Source organism: Taudactylus pleione, unplaced genomic scaffold, assembly GCF_031769625.1.
Source record: "Taudactylus pleione unplaced genomic scaffold, aTauple2 ptg000354l, whole genome shotgun sequence".
NCBI lineage: Eukaryota > Metazoa > Chordata > Amphibia > Anura > Myobatrachidae > Taudactylus > Taudactylus pleione.
In genome coordinates this window covers 554,941-578,915 of record NW_028284755.1, presented here as the reverse complement: position 1 = coordinate 578,915, position 23,975 = coordinate 554,941, and the positions used below count along the sequence as shown (strand labels likewise).

Genomic DNA, 23,975 nt, shown 5'->3' with positions numbered 1-23,975 from the left:
ATCGGTCACACCATCAGACTTCTGAGCAGCCATAGGGGTGTCTATCAGAAGTAAGCCACCGCGGTCACTGATGATGCATACAAAGACGCAGTTTCTGGCTGTGACACACCCACAAAATGCTCGCGTAGTGCCCTCATTTGACTAGCCCGTTACCTCCCATAAACTAGAGATGTGCGCGGACCACGTGTTTTGGTTTTGGCAACACCACCCTCAAATGTTATGGTTTTGGTTCTGGTAAAAACACCCTCAAGTGTTTTGGTTCAGATTTGGTTTTGGATTACTTTAAAATTGATAAAAACAGCTAAAATCATGTAATCTGCATCTGTTTACATGCAATCCAAACCAAGATTCGGTTTTTAAATCTGAGTTTTGAACTTACAGCAGACCCAAGCCGAGACGCGATTCGACTCGCAACCCGGCCCTAGGTGTGTTCGTTTTTCAGCAAAATTGAACCGCACATCTCTACCATAAACACACACTGACTGTCAATCACTTTGCGTCCAAATATGCACTATGACCGCCGTAGGTCAACCATTGTGATATAGCGACCACCATTGTATCAGGCCCACTGTGTGTAGGCAGCAGACATATTGTAAAGCATTTATCCACAGTGAAGTCACCACCTATGGTAACACATATTCGCCATTGAGTAAGTTCAGTGGCACAGTAGGTTATAATATAGCTTTATCTCAGGTCCCATGCTGATTTTAAGTAGTCCGTATTATCATTTCAAATTAAATAAAGCTTTATCATGTTCCAGTTGTGAAGCCTGACAAGTTCATAGCTTATCTCCTTTAATGCATTGCACTGAAAAAAGTCTCACATCCGCATAGGACTGCTCAGTGTTCCAAATGAAAATGTACTTTTCCATAATCAAAAAATCTACTCCTAATAAAGAAGTACGCCAGACAGTATATAAAGGTTTCTAGAACGTTCCTTATAAAGTGCAGGTTTTCTGCATTTGATATGCAATATGGACATTTACAAGCCCGTAAATTCCTTTGTCACACAACTGTTCATTTCTGTTTGAAAGACAATGTATGGTGTTTGTCATTGTCTATTACAATACAGAATAGGTTTTGTTGATTTTTAATTTTCTGCCTATTTTCAAGAATCCAGGCCTCTTACTGTAAGTCACTGACAAATCTAAAACCTTTTGTCTAAACCTCTTTGTGGTTAAACTCTTCAGTGACTGGATGGGACATGTCTCCATTAGTCCAGATCTCTTGCTTGGCTTCAGTGGTTGGCACAGTTAGTGTCAGCTCTTTGCGTTTTACCTTCTTTATCAGTTTGGCAACAGCTAGTAAAAGAGCACAAAAAATCATAGAAAATCCACTCAAAAGGAATGCGGCTGTATAGTTTCCAGTTGTGTCCACCAGCCAACCTGCAAAAGACCAAACAAATCAATTTAGCATCATATTCCCATATTGATGAGTCAAATTAAAATTGTATATATTATTATTATTAGTAGTAGTAATAGTATTATTAGTAGTAGTAATAGTATTATTATTAGTAGTAATAGTAGCGGTAGTAATAGTAGTAGTAGTAGCAATAGTAGTAGTAGTAATAGTAGTAGTAGTAGTAATAGTAGTTGTAGTAGTAGTAGTAATAGTATTAGTGGTAGTAGTAATAGTAGTAATAGTAGCAGCAGCAATAGTAGTAATAGTAGGAGTAGTATTAGTAGTAATAGTATTAGCAATAGTAGTAGTAATCGTAGTAGTAGCAATAGTAGTATTAATAGTAGTAGCAGCATTAACAGTAGTAGTAGCAATAGTAATAGTAGTAGTAATAGTAGCAGCAATAGTAGTAGTAATAGTAGTAGGAGTAGGAGTAGTAATAGTATTAGTAGTAGTAGTAGTAATAGTATTAGTGGTAGTAGTAATAGTAGTAATAGTAGCAGCAGCAATAGTAGTAATAGTAGGAGTAGTATTAGTAGTATTAGTAGTAATAGTATTAGCAATAGTAGTAGTAATCGTAGTAGTAGCAATAGTAGTATTAATAGTAGTAGCAGCATTAACAGTAGTAGTAGCAATAGTAATAGTAGTAGTAATAGTAGCAGCAATAGTAGTAGTAATAGGAGTAGGAGTAGTAATAGTATTAGTAGTAGTAGTAGAGTAGTAATAGTATTAGTAGTAGTAGTAGTAATAGTATTAGTAGTAGTATAAGATAATAATGTGTCAATCACATAATCATAGCAGTTCATGAATTTGTATTTTATTTTCCTTCTAATGATACCATAATGCTGGTAAGTGGAATTAAATTGGTATCCTATATTAGCTAACTTAAAACATTTAGCCCTTATCAACATCGATCAAATAAAAAAAGTTCTTCCTTTACACTGACCATCCCTCTCCCATCCTGGATGACTTTGCTATACCACTTGACAACCCCACAGATACTGCTGCTTCTAAACTGTTATCTCTATCTTCCTCCTTGACCTCACCCAATGGATTTGCTCCCCCTCCCACCACTGTGAACTCTCAGACTTCACTAGTCTCCCACTCCATCTTTTCGCCCAACATCATCTTCCTTTGGATCTTCTCTGCCTCCGTCACCACCCCCACTCCTCAAGTTATTCTCACCAAGAACAGTTTTCTTCTAGTCCCTATAGCACCTTCTCTCTCCAATCTCTACCCTCTCCTGCTCTGAACAAGCCGTCTCACCTTATTATTCCACCCTCTCCTCTGCTCTTGACTCCAGCTGCCACCCTCAGACTTTGTCGCTTTATAAATTTACTTGCTATCAGAAATATACCTGCACAGCTGAATGATACTGGAGGAAATACCACACTTATGTTGACTACTTTCACTTCAAATTCTTGCTTTCCTCATACAGCTTCACTGTTTACTGAACAGCCATATTTAAATGTCTATTTCTTTAAAAATGATCCAACCTATGCCACCTCTTTGTCACTTTCAACTTCCTCTGCTGCTCTCCTGATCCTCCCCTTCCCTCTCCCTCAACTTCACTACCATGTAGAAGCTTTTGATAATGCTATCCCCTCCTCTCAGCCTCCTCCTCTTCTCCACGCTCTGGCAGCCCATCCTCTCAACATCTTGCCCACCATGGGTTTGAAGTCTGCTTCCTCTTATCATTGCCTCCCCCCTGCCACATTTACCCTATCCCACCTCCCTGCTCCCTCTCTCCTGTTGCTCGCTCCCACCTCCCTCATCTCTTCAATCTGTCCATCTCTTCCGGTTTAGTCCCCTCCTCTTTCAAATATACTCTTGGCTTACCCATCCTTAAGAAACCCTCTCTTGACAAAGACTCTCACTCAAACTACAACCCTACATCCCATTTAGACACAAGCTTTTCGAGAGTATTGTCTATCTCTGCCTTATCACAATCCTCTCCACCTACTCTCTACTTGACACTCTGCAATCTGGTTTCCACTTACAGCTCAACCAAAACAGCCCTCTTCATGGTCACCAACAACTTCTTCACCAAATCCAGTAAAAGCGACATTTCTCTCTCCTCATTCTCCTTGAAATGTCTTCCACTTTCGAAACTGTCAACTACCCTCTCCTCCTTCGCACTCTCCATTCCATAGTCATTTGCAATTCTATTCTCCCTTGGTTCACCTCTTACCTCTCAGACAAATCCTTCTCAGTATCACCTCTAAATCCACCACCCCTTCACTTCCTCTACCTGCTGGAGTTCCAAACGGTCCATCCTTTTCCCCTTTCTCTTATCTCTCTACACCTCCGCCCTTGGAAATCTAAACTTCTTAGTTCTTCAATATCATATTTACGTTGATGACACTCAAATATAACTATCCTCCCTCTAGCTGCCTGTCTGCCATCTCATCCTAGATGTCCAAGCACTTACTGAAACTTAACAGGGTAATGAATGAACTTCTAGGATCCGTCAACCTCCCTTACTTTCTCTAACATGACCTTCTCTTCAGTCCCCAATGTTTGCTGCCTCTGTGTCATCCCCGATTCCGCTCTCGACTTCACACCCCACATTCAAGCCATGTTCCTACTGCCACTTCCACCTTTGTAATATCTCTAGGATTCAGCCTTTCCTTACCCAGATGCTATTAAAAATCTTATCAATGCACTCATCATCTACCGTCTTGACTACTGTAACCTTGTTGCCTCCCTCTATCCCGCCTTTCTCCTCTCTTGCACCCCGAGCTGTGGCACAACCTTGCACACTCCTAGCTAATACCCTGTTAAGGATGATTACACGTGGCACATTCGTATATGTGTAAAGCTTATTATAACATAACATGAAGTACATGACAAATGCATTTTTCTGCCTCCATGCAATATGAAGGCATTACATGGATCTCATTAAAAGTATGTGATGAGACCTGAAGAGCACCAGCTCTTAGTTGGTGCAAACTTTAAACACTTAGTTACCAAAGAATATTCCTAAACTTGGGCCCTTTATTACGCATTATCTCATTTAGCTAATATCCCTCCACAAAAGCTAATCACATTTTTTAACTGCTTAGCAAACCTATGTGCATTATAGAAGTCCAAACCTTGTGTATATAATGTGGCATACTAAAGCTATTTTGTAAAGCATTATATTTACGATTGTGTTACAATTTAGTGCAAACTATTTTTCTCGCGCCTGCAGTATTCTTTAAAGGTTATTATGGGAACACCACCCTCATTTGTCATTTATTTGGATGTAAATGTAACGAGGCAGTGGGAGTTGGAGATTTGTTAAACGTTTCATATTTAGGCTTTATGGCTACTAGAATTTGTTTTGCATTTAAAAATGCAAGTGCAAGTGAAAATGCGGATATGGGGGTTATTCAGAGTTGTATGCTTGGCAGTAGCAGCTGTGACGGTTGTGACGCTATGCTGCAATGCGAGGACGCAGCCATCAGATCACCTTTGAGACCATCATCCATCTGAATAATGTGAAGGTCTCAGAACCGCACTTCCAGAAAATGGGAGCTTCACTCCCCCTTTTTCTGGAATGCTACCCGGCACAACCTCCTCCCCACCCCCAAATGGCCACAGCCTGTCACTAAAATGTGCAGCCCCCCTGACCTCGGAATCAGGCCCATAAATTGATTGATTTTTTTCCTCCTTTAAATTAAAATAAAAAAAAGTGTAGGTTTTCCCCAAAAAATGAAACCAGTACGAGCAAATCATCCTAGGCTGGTGCTGGAAAAAACTAAGATACAGAGCCTGAGCTCCCTCCGCCATAGTGCCAACCAACCCTAGGCCACTCAGCACAGGGCTGTGTTTCTTATGGAGATCACGTTCATAAAAATGATGGCCTCACCATCCCCTAGAAGAAACTAGCCTGGGCTGTGGATATTGGGGTAATAATCATTGTTTAATATTCGAAAATATATCGTTTACTGTCATGCCATGCATTTTTAGGGAATACAGTCCCATACTGACAGCAACTGTGTTCCCTTTATCATGACTTGCTTTACCTAGCTGTGGTTATTCGCTCTAACCTACCCCATTATACTCCATTCCACCAGTCTCTACACTGCCTTTAGTTGTATCATTATGTTAATTGTTATCCTATGTTAACCCATATATTGATGTATAACTGTGATGTTTAATCTCTGTACAGTGCTGCAGAAACCTTATGTCTCCTTGTAAATTAAAGATAATAATATGAGAATGTACTATAGGTGAAATGTCTCTCTCATTATTTTTTTATAATTAGAAACTTTGCTGAGATGCAGTGACATAACCTAATAACTTATAGCTGCACAAAATGTGGAGCCTATAATGAAGTTCTGAAGTAGACGCACCTGATATTGGCGGGCTCACCAGGTACGGCACTGCATGGAGAAAGAACACCACACCGAGGGCAGATGATAGACTGGCTGTACCCACAACATCCCCAGTCACAACAGGAATCAAAGCCACGTAGGCTCCATCAAAATAACCAAATGTAACAGAGAAAGGCACAAGTAGTTGGAAGCACTTAAGAACTGGAAGGAAAAGACAACTTAGGCCATCCATCGCCACTGCTATGAGGTAACATATGTATCGGTGCTTTTTCAGGAACCTGCAAGGAAAATAAAGTGGCAGGTTATTTATGTACTATTACGTACAGTATAATTGTTAAAACACCCATTATTAGGGCATATGTTTTATTACAAATGCTGTCTTATTTCTAAATCCCTCTTAGGTACCTCTAAAAGAATGTCATTAGTGCCAGTTTAAACAAATATTTAAATAAGGTCACATTATGTATTTAAATCTAGCACTTCTGAATAGTATGTGCCATTCTGTATTGGTTGTGAGGTTACTTAATAGCTGAGTTTTATTACTAACAATTCCTATAATGAAGCTGTTGCAATCTGGACCCTCTATAACTTTTAAATTAGCCTATATCTATATGGAATATCCAATTTAATACATTATTGTATGTCATTGTGGATTATTTTCCTATTATAAAAAAAAAGAATCCGTCGCTCCGGGTCTGGCACCAAAGGGGGCAAGCTGTCGATGTTGAGTGACAGTTCGCCCCCTTTGGTGGGCGGGCCGGGGGGGTGGCTGCAGAAACGGAGGCGTTCCCATGAGAACGCCTGCCGTTTGGCGGCGGCCCCACTGACATCACGAGTGATGTCAGTGGAGAGATTCCGGCTCTGTTAGAGCCGAAATCTCTCTGGGGCTTGCGGCCACGAGACCCTACCACAAGGGTCTCGTCGCAAGCCTGATGGTCACGATGGTCTTGACCATTGTGACCATCATCATGGCCGCTCGCAATAGCTGTGGGTGGTCACCCACAATTATGCAAGCGGCCAAGAGACCGATCCAAAACCAAAAAAAGCCCGGCCCTGATTCAGAGCGAGCGCTCTGTCAGAGCGTGCGGCTCTGAATCAGGCCCACTGTATTCTCTTGCCGAGACATTGGCTTCAATAAGAGTAAGAAGTAAAGTAAACTCTGCTCTTATGGTGCACGCCAGCGCAAAACGAGCATGATCACCTATTCTGCACTTTGTACCCGCCCAACCCCTCTTGGCGCCTCTGATATAGATATTCTGTTGACATGATAATAAACTCTATTCATCAAGCTCGCTGCCTAGGTGCTATCCTTGACTCAGAACTGTCCTTTGTTCCCCACATTCAGGACCTCATTCAGAGTCGGTCGTTGCGGCCGCACGGTCGTAGGGGAAAGGTTCCGGATATGCAAATTAAGCGATCACAAGTTGCGGTCCTAAGATGAGATCGTTAGCTGAACGATCGAGGGTAAGAAGCGGCCATAAGACTAAATAACGCCCCCTTCTCAATCACAACACACGTCATCTCCTGGGATATAAAGATTAATCGCGAGCATCGGGAACCATCGGAGCTGGTCGTAGAGCTTAAGGTTGACCATACCCTCTCTTAAGCACTACGATCAAGTCAGTCTAAAAACCTCCCATGTCACATGTGCCATGACACTACTTTGTTAATTATGCACTCCCATTAAACGCCGTTCGCATAATTAGGCACGCCTGCGTTCGGATCTCCACTCCCCCGTTTTCAAGCACCTTCCCGTTACCACCCACAAACGGTTCATTCTGTCACTCAAACTAACGACCTGGCTGTGTTCAAGGAGAGAGAAATTTCTGATCGTAAGAGCTAGTTTGCGCACGCGCATTGCGAACTTTACACATGCGCAGTTTAGCGAACATCGGTGATGTACGACCGTGCGGCCGCAACGACCGACTCTGAATGAGGTCCTCAATCTGTATCCAAATCACGTTAGATATATCAAATAAATATATCCAGAATATGCCCATATCTTACACAAGACTCTGCAAAAAACTCTAATTCATGCACTCGGTATCTCCACATTGACTATTGCAATTCCCTTATTACTGGTTTCCCCTAATCGGTCTTTCATCAAATCAATTGAATTCAGCATCTAGACTGATCTTCCTTACAAAACATTATTCTGATGCTGTTCTGCTCTGTCACTTCCTAAATTGGCTGCCTATATTTACGAAGTCCCATGTAGAATGCTTCTACTTACATTCAAATGGTTGGGTATAATATCCGGGCGGTGAGAATCCCAATGAACTCTGGAATCTCTACGGTCAAAATCCTGATGCAGGTTGGTGAATATTATAACATTAATACCCCTTTCAGATATACAACCCAGGAAATTTCCTGCTCAGACCCGGGAATTTCTCCTGTGCAAATTCCCGGGTATTTGGTCGAGACCCCCCTTTCACACTACAGTGTCTACCCGGGAAATTCCCAGGTAGACCCCTTTCAGACAAGAGCAGGGTTTTTCTGCTTACCTGCCTCTTCTCTGCCGTCTGCGCCTCCTAGCCTATCCCCTCTCTGGTTGATGATGATGATGTCATCATTCAGCAGCCGGAAGCTGGCCAATCATAATGCAGATTTTTTTTTTTATTATTATTATAATTTTTTTAAAAGTTGTTTTAATTCGCTGGTGGTCCAGCGGGAGTGCGGGCGGCCTGCTGTGGCACAGCCGACCGGCGCTGGGGGTGGTGAGCAGCAGCGCTGAGCGTCCTATAGGATGCTCTGCGCTGTCAGCTCACAGCAGCAGTCCTGAGCATCCTATAGGACGCTCTGCGCTGTCAACTACATGTAAAAGCTGCTTGGTGCTGCCCGGGAGTAGTAAATTCCCGGGTAGCACCATTCAGACAGAAGCATGGTAATTTCCCAGGACTTAAGTCCCGGGAAAAACCCTGGTCGATTGCAGGGGCGGCTACCCGGGAACGTGTTCCCGGGTAGGTACCTTTCAGACAGACACGGCTACCCGGGAATTTGGGTGAGGCAGGCCAAATTCCCGGGAATCTCGAGATGTCTGAAAGGGGTATTGCCCATCCCTCCTGCAGCCTAACCCTAAGTATCCCATTTGTCAGCCTAACCCTAACCATCCCCTCAGGGGCGTATTAAGAGAGGAGGGGGCCATGTGCATTCTCCCTGGTGGCCGGCAGCGCACTGACCAAAGCAGTAGACTCTGGGCACTAGTCTACTGTACATCCTGCTGTGCCATTTTCCCGGCAATTTCCCTACTGCGCATGCGAAATCGCCAGGAAAGTTACCACAGTGGCCATTTTCCAAGGGTTTTGATGCAGGACTTTGTAGAGGTAAGTATTAAAAATATGGGTATGGGGTGTGCAGTGTGGGACCCCTGGGCCGAGGGGCCCATGTGCACCTCACACCCTGCACCCATTATAGATATACCCCTGTGTCCCCTCCCATAGCCTAACCCTAACCCTCCCCCTAGTGCCTAACCCTAATACTCACCTAGGAGATTCTGACCGTCAGGATTCCGGAGCCCATGTTGTGATGATCATCGGGATGCTGAAGCCGGTATTGTGACCATCGGGATTCTGACTGCCAGGATCCTGACTACAACCCCATACAAGGCCAGAGACAATACTGCACAAACATACATGTCTTCATTTTAAAAATTTGACCACTCCAATCTACACATGATCTGCGCCTCACTTCAACAACAAAACTCACTTCTAGCCTCTAAACCTTCAAGTGTTCCCTGAAAACACATTTCTTCATACAAGGTTATCAAATTCCTGTACCCACTTAGCCTCCCTAAGTAATTCTACCTAATTACCTCACCCCTACACAGAGGCGTCTCCATGGATGGTGACACCCGGTGTGGCTCCTCCAGACCCCTCAACCACTCATCCATTACCGCTACAATACCATACGAGGGGGTGACACCAAAATAGAAGAGCAGCTGTGCTATCTTGATGTCACCCGTTGTAACCTGGACCACCCCTCGTGACACCACATCGAAACCTTACATGTGTTCTTTTTCCGTATCCAAATAGCCCTCTGACCCCCAGACTAACATTGATGAGTGACTGCCCACTCTACCAGGAACCAGAAAAACTCCATTAGAGATCAGGAGTCATTGAGCAACTATGATCTAGGCTATGGTAAATATATTTGAGCTGAAAACATCTAGATGCACCTGACTCAACACATATAAGTCGAGATGTATCAAGTCGTGGGTGTTTATTTACTAAGTGTAGGGTTCTAAAACCGGCACTTCTGATCATGTATAGGTCCAAAATTTAAAAGGGCAATGATTTACTAGCTGTGTTTTGTTAGTAAAAGCATTGCCCTTTTAAATTTTGGTATAAACACAATCGGGAGCTCTGGGCTTTAGAACCCCACGCTTTGTAAATAAACCCCCTGGAGAGATATAAAGTAGAGTAGTTGCCTAATCAGCATCCAAACAGTGCTAGATAAATGACAGTTATAATCTGATTGGTTGTTTTGGGAAGCTTATCCACTTTATATCTCTCCAAGGCTTAATACATCTCCCCAACAGTACCAACACATTTTTTACATCGCAGTCTGGTTTTACCAACATGAAATATTTGTCACTTAATCTCCTATAGCAAATTCATATTGTCCTATAGATTGTAAGCTTGGGCCCTCTTACCTCTCTGTCTTCTTTTTAACACCAATGGGGGCAATGAATCAAGCCTTGGAGTGAGATAAAGTAGAGCAGTTGCCCAAAGCATCCAGTCAGTTTCTGTCATTGCAAAGACTGTGCTAGATAAATGACAGTTAGAAACTAACTGGTTGCTTTGGGCAACTTCTCCACTTTATATCTCCCCAAGGCTTGTTACATCTCCCCCCCTGTATATTTGTATTACCATTGTTGTTCCCAATTGTAAAGCTCTACAAAGTATTCTGCTTGCTGCTATATAAATAAATGATCATGTATAAAAAGAGTTCTGATAATCGACCTCCAGCAGCATTATCAGCTTCCCAGACATCACTTTTATGCAGGGGTGTCTTAAGAGAGGAGGGGGCCCATGTGTACTCCCCATGCGGGGCCCCTTCCTCTCTCCCCAGTGGCCGGTAGCCGACTGATGTGGCTGGCCAGCTACTGGAGCATTAGTAGACTCCGGGTACTAGAGTGTGCCCGGAGTCTACTGTTCATGCGCAGAACAGCGAAAAAATGGGTGCAGCACCCATTTTCCGGTGTTCTGAGCAGCGCTGACACCTGACACGGAACCACGGTGAGTTTAAAATAATATGAGTGCGGTGCGGGGCCCCCCCCTGGACCTGGGGGCCCGTGTGCCCCACACACACTGCACCCATTATAGATACGCCACTGCTTTTATGTTTACCTTCAAATAGGACACTTTCTACTTTCGGGGTGTCCACAATCTCAAAATGCTCCTCAGAATAGTAGTGAATTAGATGCAATACTAAACCATTTAAGATAAGGCAATTGTATTCCCTTCTTGTCCCCTCCAATACTTCCTTACAGTGGACGGTAGGGGTGACAAAATGGAACTCTGATCTTCCTGAGATATCTAATGTATCCGACCTTATATCTTCTCACGAAACTTCACTAAAAACTTTGCAATCAGCATAGCTACAGGAAGTACATATTCGCACACTCTATAGAGCGTACAACTCTCCCCTGCAACGTCGATAGAAATGTGGTATTACGACCGCCAACTTTATTCATTCCATGTGGGAATGTCGTAAAATTAGGACATTTTGGTGTAAATTACTTGACTATGCTAGCAAATTATTCTCTATACGACTTGGTCCAGATGCTTTGGCATGTTTGCTATTAAACTTAAAAAATTGGAATTTAGATCCTTTTAAGGGGGCCATAATTCCTCTCCCTTTCATCCTACCTACAGTACTCTGGGGGAAAACTTATCTTAATACACTGGACTACTAAAACTGCCCCATCCTTATGCGAGGTTCAACAAAAGCTCTTACAGCTACTTTATTATGACAGGCGATCCACTAACCAGGACAACGAAAAAAGTGCTAGGAAATTTTATGCTAAATGGGAATGGCATCTGGATTCTTTAGCAGAGTCTGACAGAAGAAAAATAATTAAACATTTTTAACACACTGACTAGCTTATATGGAATATCTTAAATAATAAAAAAAACTAAATTTGTGTCCTAGGCAAGGTTATTTCGCCTATCATTATGCAGTAAAGATCTGCAACTTATAACTTTATTACCTACTATCATTGTTTATCATGATTACTTACAGGGCTGCCATCAGAAATTGTGGGGCCCGGGACTGCCAAAACAGGCAGGGCCCCCCTTCCCATGTTGTGCAACTCCAACTATGCAGTCTCCCCAGCCAGCACCCCTTCTGTGTCTCCCCACCCTGTCACCCTTCTGGTTTTCCAGCCTGCACCCTTCTGGTTATCCAGCCTGCACCCTTCTGGTGTGTCTCTAGTCCAGCCCCGCCCCCTTCTGTCTCTCCATCCCCACCCTTACCTTGTTTTTGTTGCTCCTAGACCTACTCCCCATGCGACGCTGCTCCTGTCTTTTTAGGGGCACGGTGTATGGCGGGAATGTGGAAGGGCAGCGAGATTGCAGGGGCAAATGCAGGATTTGCGATGGGGTTTTTAAAACAGACAGATGGAATTGGAGAAACGGCGTCACTCATGGGTACTTTCATTTAAGACTTCAAACAAACAGTGTCTGTGTCCACCGTTTCAGTACATCTGGACTTTTATCAATAACATTCCTGCTAAAAGTCCACATGGACTGAAACTTTGGGCTCAGACACTGATTGTTGTTTGAAGTCTTACATGAAAGTACCCATGAGTGACACCGTTTCTCCAATTCGCTCTCTCTTTCTATATATATATATATATATATATATATATATATATACATACATACATACATACATACATACATACATACATACACAGTTATTGGTTCAGATGATTCCCCCCAACATGTGCCAAAGTCATAAAGGTGATGTAGGTGCCTTACCTGAAGCTGTCCGGATGAAGGAGGACTGGAGTGCAGTGGTTGACCGGAATCACCACCGCACAGGAAACTGCCTGGGAGGAGCTGTGTGTCACCGCATCAGCTTCCCCCCATTCTGCAATCTCCGTGGCCACGAGGAGCTGCCAGGCATGCCGGCAGCTTCCTCTACTGACAGGCTCTGTTTTGAACTCCAGTGAGGCGGAGACAAGAATCTCCGTAACACAAAAAAAACAAAAAACACTTCAGCAGCGGTGATGGATCAGCGGCCAGGGGGGTTTCTAGGTACTGAAACCCCTTTGCATTCGATACTGGGATTGTGGGCGGGCCGCCCTCTGTGACCGGGCCCGGGACTCCAGTGCCGGCAGTCCCCCCCTGATGGCGGCCCTGATTACTGATCATAAATAACCTTCTCTTCTTCCTCTTGTGTCTCCCTTTGTCCATTCCACCCTTTCCCACCATCCACTTATTTGTTCATTGTTAAATAGATAAGTTCAACTCTATTTGACTAATTGATTTCTGAAGGTGTACAAGAACAATATGTTAAATAAGCTCCTTTTTTTTCATATACCGTTATTATGATATCCCCGAGGAAGTGTAATATGACGAGATTCGCCCTGTCTGAGTCCAGGGAACATTATTGCATTGGTGACATCATCTTTTCTTTTGGCCCCTTTTAGAAGGACATACGTGATTGCTTACAATTGTCTTCTCTCAAGATATCTTGTCAACCTAGGTATACTACTATATTGTGATCTTATTCTCTAAGTGGCTTTCACAAAATTTTGTAAGCCTTCAGATACTTTTGTATTTCATTTGTTTCTCTCTCACTTTGAAAAACTCAATAAAAATATTAAAAAAATAGATATATATTTCTGATAGGTTTGACTCGAAATTTTGTTTGGAGCTTTAAAAAAAATTATGAACACTGTGGAAAATACAATTTATTTCTAGTATGGAGTGTTCCAAAGGATTCAGTACGATTTACCGCCGGGTTCTAATCCCGACAGCGGCAGCCCGACAGAGGAGGAAATCCTGATCGTCCTTAGGGTAAGTATAACAAACCTAATTCCTCCCACCCTAACCCTCCTTTAGGGGTGCCTAACCCTAACCCCCCCCCCAAGTGCCTAACCCTAACCCCCCTCTAAGTGCCTAAACCTAACCCCCCTTCCCCTAGCCTAACCCTAACCTCCCAGGGGGGTGCCTAACCCTAAATCCGCCCCGGGAGCCCCTAACCTAACCCCCCCACTTCCGCGGCTGTCTGCTCCCGGCGCCTGGCTTACCTTTGATCGATAAGCCGGGTGTCATGCGGGCTCCCGGCTACGTCTAATGACAGGCGTCGAGATTTTGACGCCTGTCATTTGTACCTTGCCGGGATTAAGCAGTCGGAAAGCCGGCGGTCGGCATTGCGACCACCGGCTTCCAGACTGCTTCCCGTTCCAAGATTTCTGATGCAACTCCTCTGGTAGGATGTGAGTGAAATGTCCACATTTATCACTAGAGGGCGCCACCTTCATATGTATATTTATGATATGCTCAATCAGAATGCACAGCATAATAATATGTTAGCAGTGTGGCCTTTTGAAACATCTGAACATAAGTCATGTAATATATTGATCGTAATAACATTTGTTGAGTATATAGGGGCTCATTAACAGTTAGACATATGTCAATTATTTTGTGTAATATATGCATTTAATCACTAGGCTAGTGAATGTACAACTGTATGCATATATAATGCATATGCACAGTGCTATTTTTCAGCAGGAACTCAGGCCCTGATTCAGAGCCAGACGCTCTGACAGAGTGCTAGCTCTGAATCAGGGCTGGCCTTCTTGTTTTTTAGAACGGCCTCCTGGCCGCTCGCATAGCTGTGGATGACCACCCACAGCTATAGCGAGTGGCCATGAAGATGGTCGCGATGGTCAAGACCATCGCAACCATCGGGCTTGCGACGAGACCCTTGTGGTAGGGTCTCATTGCCGCAAGCCCCAGAGATATTTCGGCTCTCACAGAGCCGAAATCTCTCCCATTGACATCACTCGTGATGTCAGTGGGGCCCGCCCCAAGCGGAGGCGTTCACATGGGAACGCCTCCGTTTGGGCAGCCACTCCCCCGGCCCACCCACCAAAGGGGGCGTGCTTTCACTCAACATCGACAGCACGCCCCCTTTGGTATGAGACCCGGAGCGACGGTTTGCCCGCCCCACCATCGACCCGCTTGCGAGCGAGTCTGAATCAACTGTCCTGGGCCAAAATGTATTTGCCATAAGATGACATTTATTGTAAAGGCCCTTTTGAGTGTCTTATTTTCTATATAATATATATAAAATTGTTTTTTTTCTATAGCTCCACCCATAGTAGCTTTACCCACGGTTCCTGATCCTATTTTTCCAGAAAAGTAGCCCTTGCGTATGCAGAAATGTTGTCATATTGTTGACTAGGACCCTCTTATGCATGGAGAGGCTGAATGGGGACAGTCAGGGAGGGCCAAACATAGGATGAATACAGTAAGGGGATGTTCACATAACTGCTACATAAATAGACGTTGGTGCATCTGCAGCAACAATTAGAAGGCAGAAGGACTGGTGTAATATTATGCAATAATGATGAAGACTATCAGCTTCTCTTAGGTTAATTATTATGTATTGACTCCTCTAGGTGATATTACTAACACATAACTCCCAACTTCTGAAGCCGGAAAGGATGGACGCCTACGCACACTGAAGGCGTGTGCTCGAAAATTGGGGACGTGGCATAACAAGAGACGTGGCCTTGCGGGAAATGCAGTGTCCGCAAGCCACGCCCCCATTTTCATCATGCTGGGGGCTTGCCGAACGCTACTGGAGGGGGTCTTGGAAGATTCATCGAGGGAGGTGTCTAGGTGGGAGGGGCAGCAGTGTGGCGTTATCATTTATGTCATTGCAGCCTCATCCCTCCAACTTAATACTGTAATTTACAGAATGACATTGCGGGGACGAGGCCACGATGACGTGAATCATAGTAAATCATGTCATAAAGCTTCCTGTCCCATCCCCTTCTCAGGAGATGTGGGACGGTTGAGACCATCGCGACCATCAGGGCTTGCGACGAGACCCTTGTGGTAGGGTCTCGTCTACCGCAAGCCGCAGTGAGCTTTCAGCTCTAATAGAGCCTGAAGCTCACCACTGACATCATGAGTGATGTCAGTGGGGCCGCCCCCAAATGGCAGGCGTTCATTCGGGAACGCCTCCGTTTGGCCAGCCACCCCCCCCCACACCCCGCCTACAAAATGGTGTGAGCTATCGATCATCATCGACAGCCGCCCCTTTTGTAGTGAGCCCCGGAGCGAGAGAATTTCTCTCTCGCTCTGGGGCTTGCGCACTCGCAGTGCGGCCGCTGCGCGTGCGCAGGGCCTCAACTTCGACCCACTTGCGAGCGCTCAGCTATCACACTCAGAGCAACAATTGATTAGTTTTGTAAGGCACCTTAAATAAATAGTTACCAGCTGAAAAATGTAATCCCTGAGAGAGTTCTTTTTCATATGAAATTTGCCGTAAATTTTTTTTAATTAAAAACATTCATTGGGCTTTATAAAGCTTTAGCACCTCCATGATCTGCAGTTAATAATTGTTTAATGCAGTCACTTCACAGTATCACTAGAAAATACTGCCATTACATAATATTTATTTCACTCACACTTCTAACACCAATATTTGTTTTCGCTTCAGAAATTTATAGAACATTATGCTTTAAAATTTTATTAGGAATTAATCAAAATTACCTTCTGTCTGTGAGCCATCCAAATGTGATATTACCAACAATGTCTACCACGCCAAGAATAGACATTAAGAAGGCAGCTTGTTGGTGGCTCACACCAACACTGAGCGCATAGGGCACAAGGTAGACAAACGGGGGGCTGCATCCATAAGCAAGAAATAGGAAGGATATGGCTAGTATGATGAAGTTTGGTTTCAGCAGGAAGCTATACTCCTTTTGAGAACAGTAACATAAACTCTTGTGAGTGCAATCTTGGCTCAGAGGTGAACATTTGGAAGATGGAATGTTGCTTTCCTTTGGCTCATTTGGACTATGCTCCTTCAAGTTTATAGGTCGCATTAAAGCACCGCAGACACAAAGATTGGCAACAAAACCGCCAAGGATGAGTAAAGCTCCGCGCCAGGAAAACTGTTCAATTAGCAGCTGAACCACAGGGGCTAAAATAAAGGTGCCGATCCCACTTCCCGACATGGCAATTCCATATGCCAAGGCTTTTCTTTTGTTAAAGTACTTTCCCACCATGGCAATGGCAGGACTGTAGCAAAGTGCAAATCCAAGACCTAGAATAAGAGAAATAAGGGTAACTGCTGAACAATAAATAGACACAGAAAATAATCTAGCCACACCATTTGGCCATACAATACCATAGGTGATACACACACACACACACATATATATATATATATATACCACTCTGTGACCTGGCACTCACAGCCCACCTCGGGGTACCTTGCTGTGGTGCCTTCCCAGGAGGACAGCACCCCCAACAATATTCACCCTGCAACAGACAGCACTCGGAGACTTAGGAATGAATGGAAAAGACTGCTTTATTCTATGTTTCGGGGGAACGTATCCCCGTCCTCAGGATACACATAAGTGCAAGCTCCATTTTCTCCAGGATCGGACTTTCCCCAACCACCGGAAGTGATGTCACCGGAAACCAGTCGAGATAACCATCCTTCCAACCTTCCGGTGATTGGGGAAAGTCCGATACTGGAGGTGGAGGAAACGGAGCTCATGGGGAGGTGGCTATGGTGACCGCATGGAGTGAGGACGGTAAGTGTATATAAGATGTCACTTTGTTAACAAATCACTTATGTGTATCCTGAGGACGGGGATACGTTCCCCGAAATGTAGAATAAAGCACAGTCTTTTCCATACATTTCTAAGTCTCCGAGTGCCGCCTGTTGCAGGGTGTATATATATATATATATATATATACATATACATACATGGTCAATAACATAACTCATTAAGGAATGGCCTGGAGATGCACCTAGCTCCACGCACTCAGACTTCACCTTCGCTGTCAGTGTATTTTCGACACACCATGACCCTGATTCAGAGCCCCTCGCAAGCGCTGTGCGCTCGCAAGTGGCCTGATGTTTAGGAACTGTGCATGCGCCGCGTCCAGCGTGCGTGAGCCCCGCCGAGCAACTGAAGTTCAGTCGCTACGAGGCTCTCAACAAGACAGGGCGGCTGTCGATGGCGAGTGACAGCTAGCCCCGTTTTGTTGGCGGGTGGGGGGGGTGACTGGACAAACGTGGGCGTTCCCTTAGGAGCACCTGCCGATTGTAGGGAGGTCCAACTGACATCACTATTGATGTCAGTAGTGGACTTCCTGCTCTATTAGGGCAGGAAGTCCGCTTGGCCTTACGGCAGCTAGACCCTACCGCAGGGTCTTGTCGCAAGGCCGATGGTCGCGTATATCGCGATGGTCTCCTGGCCACTCGCACAAGCTGTGGGTGGGCTCCCACAGCTTTGCGAGCGGCTGGAGAAAACAAAATATGCCCACATTCACAGCAAGCGGCCAGCGCTTGCGACCGAGTCTGAATCAGGCCCCATGTCCTGAAGCATCAGCTAACGGATTGGGAGAGTGGATCCGACCATACACACTATGTTTATGTTGGTACGAGTACATCTCGTCTAATGTTGGTTCACGTTATATGTGTTTTTAATTAAAACCGTTTTACACTATGGTGTAGAGTGCCCCCTCTCACTCTTTTTTTAACTATATGGTCCCTGAGGAAAATCTCTGGTTTGGAGATTGGAGTAATAAAGCTGACCTGTCGGTGATTACAATTTAATTGAAAGTCCTGTGAGTGCTGCCTATCCTTCTGCCTAGTATACGGGGAAAGCTGCTTCTACTGGGGGAGGGCACCAAGGCAAGTACCAGTGTTTTATAAAGAGTGGAGTGCTGGTCGATACACAGACTATATATATATTAGTGGGTAAAAGCTATCACTCACCATGCACAAATGTTAATTTGCATGTTATTAGTAGAAACATATACTTAAGTTAATACTTGAGTTAATATCCACAATCCTTCTCTATTTTCTGCGGCTCCTTTTTATATATAACTTTATAAGAGTATTTAAGTCATGTTTACTGTTGTGCATGCATACTCATTATCAGCCTTTAAATGAGGCCAGGATGGACTTTATCAAAGGGCATTTCAGATTAAAGTGTGTCAGGTTCTAGCAACTGTGCAATATCATATATCCTGGATCTGAGGACAGGGGGAGGAAGTGACCTAGCATCTCACAACCTGAATCCAGTATTTGTGTCAGATAAGCTAAAAATGCAAGGTTTTGGATTGTGAGTCGATATGTTTACCTTTCAAATAAAACAAAGCTTTTTTTAAGCAGTATCATGCTATGTGGTGATACAGCCTTTTTTTTTAGGTTATTTGTGCATATGTGTTTCTGATGGAGTTTTTATGGTAAATAAAGAAATGAATATCATCTCAAAGACCCCAGATAAGCCACAATAATTTATTATTTTGGTACAAGGCCAATAATACTATATCAGTGTTTCTTCACACATATTGGTGGTTATAATAGAAGAATATTTTGCGCTATTGGGCACTTCTCAATTTTTGTTTTCCAGATTATCTCCAAGCACTCTGAACAAGTGGTGTTTCTTGAGTAAAGCAGCCTTCCTAGAAAGGGATTTCTTCAATTGTATCTACATGTATCTATCTATATCTATATCATTCTATATATAGATATATAAATATATATATTTTGCATGTATGTGTGTTTGCAGTGATTCGCTCGCCATTTTCTGTCTTTAGCAAAGTGCACATGCGCAGAAGTGAATTTATGCATTTTTACTTATTCCGCGTCGGATGGATCTTGGCTGTATTTTTATTTACGTGAAATGGGCATTTCTGGTCGGCAACGCTGCAGTCGCACGCAAGAGATCCATCTCATGTGAGTGTCGTGGGCATGAAGCTACATGTCTGTGCTATTCTGAGTCACATGACAGATCTTTTGCACCCAGGATAGGCCAGGTGCAAGTTGTTATACTAATGATGACCATGGGTGGTGGGGCTTCCCACAGTACGGATCTTCGCATTCTTGTATACAGTGCACAGAGCTCTGCCAAATAGAGCACTCTGTCTGAGGAGCAGCCTTGCATATGCAGCAGCTCAGATTTGTGGCAGTGTAGAGATGTAGATAAAGCTTTCTCCATATCTATATTAAAAAAAAGTTGGCCCATCAGCGGGGTGGTTTCTAGGCACTCCCCCCCCCCCCAAGTGCACCACTGCTGAGTCATCTTTACACCCTGTATACAGCCAGGCCATAGCCTTATAATAAGGAGTGCCTTTACACATTGTATTCCAAGCAATTCCTAGCCCGTTAATCAAAGGCACCTTTATACATTGTATTGTAGCCAATCTCTAGGTGATAAAACAGATCCACCCTTTAGGCCCCTACACACTACACAATATTTTTAAAGATGTGGCCGATTCCGACACATCGTAACGATAAATCATTAAAAATGTGTAATGTATATGCACTAGATCGTGTAGTGCGCACTCCCGTGGCAGCCTCGTTGCCGGATCTTTTGTACTTGCAGGTAGATCAGGCGATCTGGCTGACAAACTCATGCAGAGCTATGGGGGAAGGGGGGGTGGCCTATCGGGCGATCGGGCACCAGATCGGCCAGTGCGTACGGACTGGCGGATATGTTCGCTCGTCAGCGCTGGGATCGTGGGTCGCATCGCTGGGTACACGATTGTTGAGTGTGTACCAAGCTTAACACACTGAGGGCCTGATTCAGACCCAGTTGCAAGCGCTAAGCGCTCGCAACCCGGTCGATGGTGGCCCACAGCGCATGCGCACGACGGAGCCGGCTGGCGATGGGCACTCCGTCGCTCCGGGTCTCGCACCAAAGGGGGCGAGCTGTCGATGTTGAGTGACAGCTCGCCCACATTGGTGGGCCAATCACAAACTTCCTAATAAGAGGCATCTTTCCGCCTTGTATTACAGCCAAAAACTAGCCCTTTATTCAGACCCACACTTACACCTTGTATCTAGCCAATACCTACAGTAGTTCTCTAATCAGAGGAACCCTTACACCTCGTATTCTAGCCAATCCATAGCTCCCTTATTAAAGGCAGCATTAAATATTGTATAATTGCCAATCCCTAGCCCTCCCCCTTCCTTACATCCGCCATTAGCTGGAACTCAGTACCTTCTGAATCTGAGGCATTTTTACAGCCATTTATTCTAGCCAACCCATAGTCCCATAATCAGATCTACCCTTACACTTTGTATTCCAGCCAATCCCCAAACCTCTAATTAGAGACACGTGTTATGCACTATGGTTCCTATTACATTTTTTCATGGAATTTATTTTGCAATAGTATAAACAGTGCTTGCTGTACACATCATCATATTTAAAAATCTTTTAAAACAAAAACAGATACAAGGCAAACATTGACTAGTCTGTTGATGCAGGTGCCTCTGTGATGCACATATTTCCTTTGTAAATGTCTGGCAGGTTTCCATGCAAAAACAATAGTAATGCCAGATTATTAATACTCTCCTCTAGGAGACCAAATACTAAGCTGTTAATACCACGGCTATTCTAAGCTAATAATGGATGGTATTATTCTCGTTTCCATTTAGCTAGTGAAAAAAAACTAATTTAAGCCAATGGTCACTTGGCACCTGGTTATAGAATCATACCACAGTTTTCAATTCAATTTCTATTTTTCATCTCAATAAATATATTGTAAGATACTGGAAGCTGGACAACAGTATATGCTTACTGTAGACCCATTGCCTTTTTTTATTCAATATACTCTACTACAGATGTGTCCTCATACACTATTGCTGCAGTTGTGCCAAACAGCTGTTCATGGCGCGTCAGATCCTCTCGGACTCTTTTTTACCCAGAAATGCGTCTTATTCTCAAACGGATGTGTAAAACTGCTTTAGTAGACTGTAGTGATTCATTTGATTTACGACACTTGTATATCTGTGTCTGATTAAGGGCCGTATTCAATTAGATTCGCATCCGTGGCACTTTTTCGCATGCCGAACTTTTCGCCTACATCGTGTATTTTAGCCGCGGAAACTTATCATGCGCGTACCTGCGATTCATCGTATTAAATTCCAAAGGACGCGAAAACAGAGACACGCAAAGTCAGAACAGGCGAAAAGTGGTGTCAGAATCGGGGAAATCAGCCTGTACCCCCCAAAAAGATGCAGAAACATTGGGGAACAATGTAGTAGTGCCCGACTAGCACTAATAAAACTATTTGGGGTGCATAAGTTCGCACAATTGCCACTAATTACTGTAATTGCACAAATGGTGAAGAATAGCATAAAGCTATTTTTTTGGGAGAAATAAGTAGTCCTGGCAAATTTGGGGTACCTAAAAATGGGTGCAAGCATGTTTTAATGTCTTCAAAGTGAACTTTCAAATAATGCGAATTTGCACCCCCAAAAATGCACCTGCAATCCCCAAAACACTTGACCCTTTCTTAGTGCACCCCCAGAACCTTATTTCGCTAGTTTGTGAACTTGTCCCCCCACTTTGCACTTTTTCGCCCCCAAATTCAAAATAGTTTTTTGGGGTGTTAAGTTTTTTTTAGTATTTTTTTGACGCAGTTGTCCATTGGGGGGCTGTCCCAAGGGTTCTGAGTGGTTTCCCACCTTTGCACCCTCAAACAAAAATGTCGCACTTCTTTGCTCCACCTATTCAGAGGCAAATCTTTTTTGCCTATTACATTGCATTTGCGTTATCGCGTACGCAAAAAGCGGACAGAATTGAATACGCCGATACTTTTCAGACAGGCTAAAAGTCGCAATCGGCAATACTTTTTCGCGGATCTCTGCTATTCGCTTCTAATTGAATACAGCTTTAAGTTTGAGTCTGTATATAAAGTACTACGATGCAGCGACCGCGGCTTTTATCCATGCCAAGGTTCAGACTCAGTCACACACATATACAAGTGTCGCATATCAAATGAATCAGTGCAGTTTCGTGAAACAGTTTGCTGCATCGGTTTGCGACTGAAACTAATTTTTGTGTAAAAAAAGATGCCAGTGCAAGCCGTGTCACGTTGGACCTGGCGGCTCACTCGCATGGCGTATTATATGTCTATGAGGACACTCCTGGATCTACATATTATATCCATCCATGCTTATATTTTATTATTTAGCCTTTTAGGAGAATTATGTGGGGTGTAAGCAGGGGTGTATCTAGAATAGGTACAGGGTGTGTGGTGCACCCGGGCCCCTGGGTCCGGGGGGGGGGGGGCACACTGCACACCCTGCTCCCATATATAATTATGCTTACCTTCCCGTAGTCTCCAGGGTGTTGCTTTGCAGAATAGCAAAAATCACAGGGAGAATGGCGGCAGCTATTTCTCCGGTGGCTTGTGCATGCACAGAAAAGATATCCCTGGGAATAAGGCGCGTGTGCCATTTTCCCGGAGAGCTGCACATGCGCAGTAGATTCTGGCATTAAACCAGAATCTACTGTGCTGCCAGAGAGGAGGGGGCCCAAATGGAGGCTGCACATGGGCCCCCTCCTCTCTTAAATGCACCTGCTTGTAAGCATTACGGGTCTGATTGGCGGAATTGCAGAGCTGCACACAAGCGGCTGTGAAATTCCATCCATCTCCAATGCAAACACAGAAGGAGGTGTCTGTAGGAAATAGACACCTCCTTGCTGCATCTGCGATCCCAGCGAGGCCAGGACGTCTGTGTCCTTGGATGCAGACCCTGTCCTCGGCACTCCCAGAAAATGGGGGTGACGCATTCTCCAAATACGCAAAACGGATCCTGCGCAGAGTAGAAAACATAGGAGATGTGCGCTAACCATCCAGTAAGCGCACATCTCTGAATCAGACCCTAAGTGTTGATTCTTTACTGAGTACATGATTGTAAAGTGAGGCAAAGATGAGGACCAGACTCTAGCCAATCAAAGCATTAGAATGTTCACATGGCTAGGCCATTCTGCAACCAATTAGAGCATAAGAATGCTCACGGGGCAAGGCCAATCTAAAGCTGGGTACACACGGTACGATCTGCACAACCAACGATATCGCTGAACGATTTCCCTTGAACTTTCTGTAGTGCAGGACAAACTATATTGGGTGTACACACTGATAGATATCTATGATAGATATCTTTCAGTGAAGTCATCCTGCCACATCTCTGAACAGGCAATTATTGACGATATCGTCCAGGTTGACCTGCATGTACGGTCGACCATAGA

At 44.2% G+C, this 23,975-nt stretch overlaps 1 protein-coding gene across 2 annotated transcripts in view; it reads right to left on the bottom strand.

Moving 5' to 3' along the window:
• Positions 1-670: 670 nt before the first annotated feature.
• SLC16A12 (solute carrier family 16 member 12) overlaps positions 671-23,975 on the bottom strand; it is a 152,007-nt gene continuing 128,702 nt past the window's right edge. For both annotated transcript variants that reach the window (XM_088444314.1, XM_088444313.1), the window contains 3 exons: positions 16,459-17,014; positions 5,738-5,997; positions 671-1,384 (listed from right to left, as the gene is read on the bottom strand). In XM_088444314.1, coding sequence (XP_088300440.1) covers positions 1,161-1,384; positions 5,738-5,997; positions 16,459-17,014 — 1,040 coding nt within the window. In that variant the 3' untranslated portion in view covers positions 671-1,160. The remainder of the gene's footprint in view (positions 1,385-5,737; positions 5,998-16,458; positions 17,015-23,975) is intronic.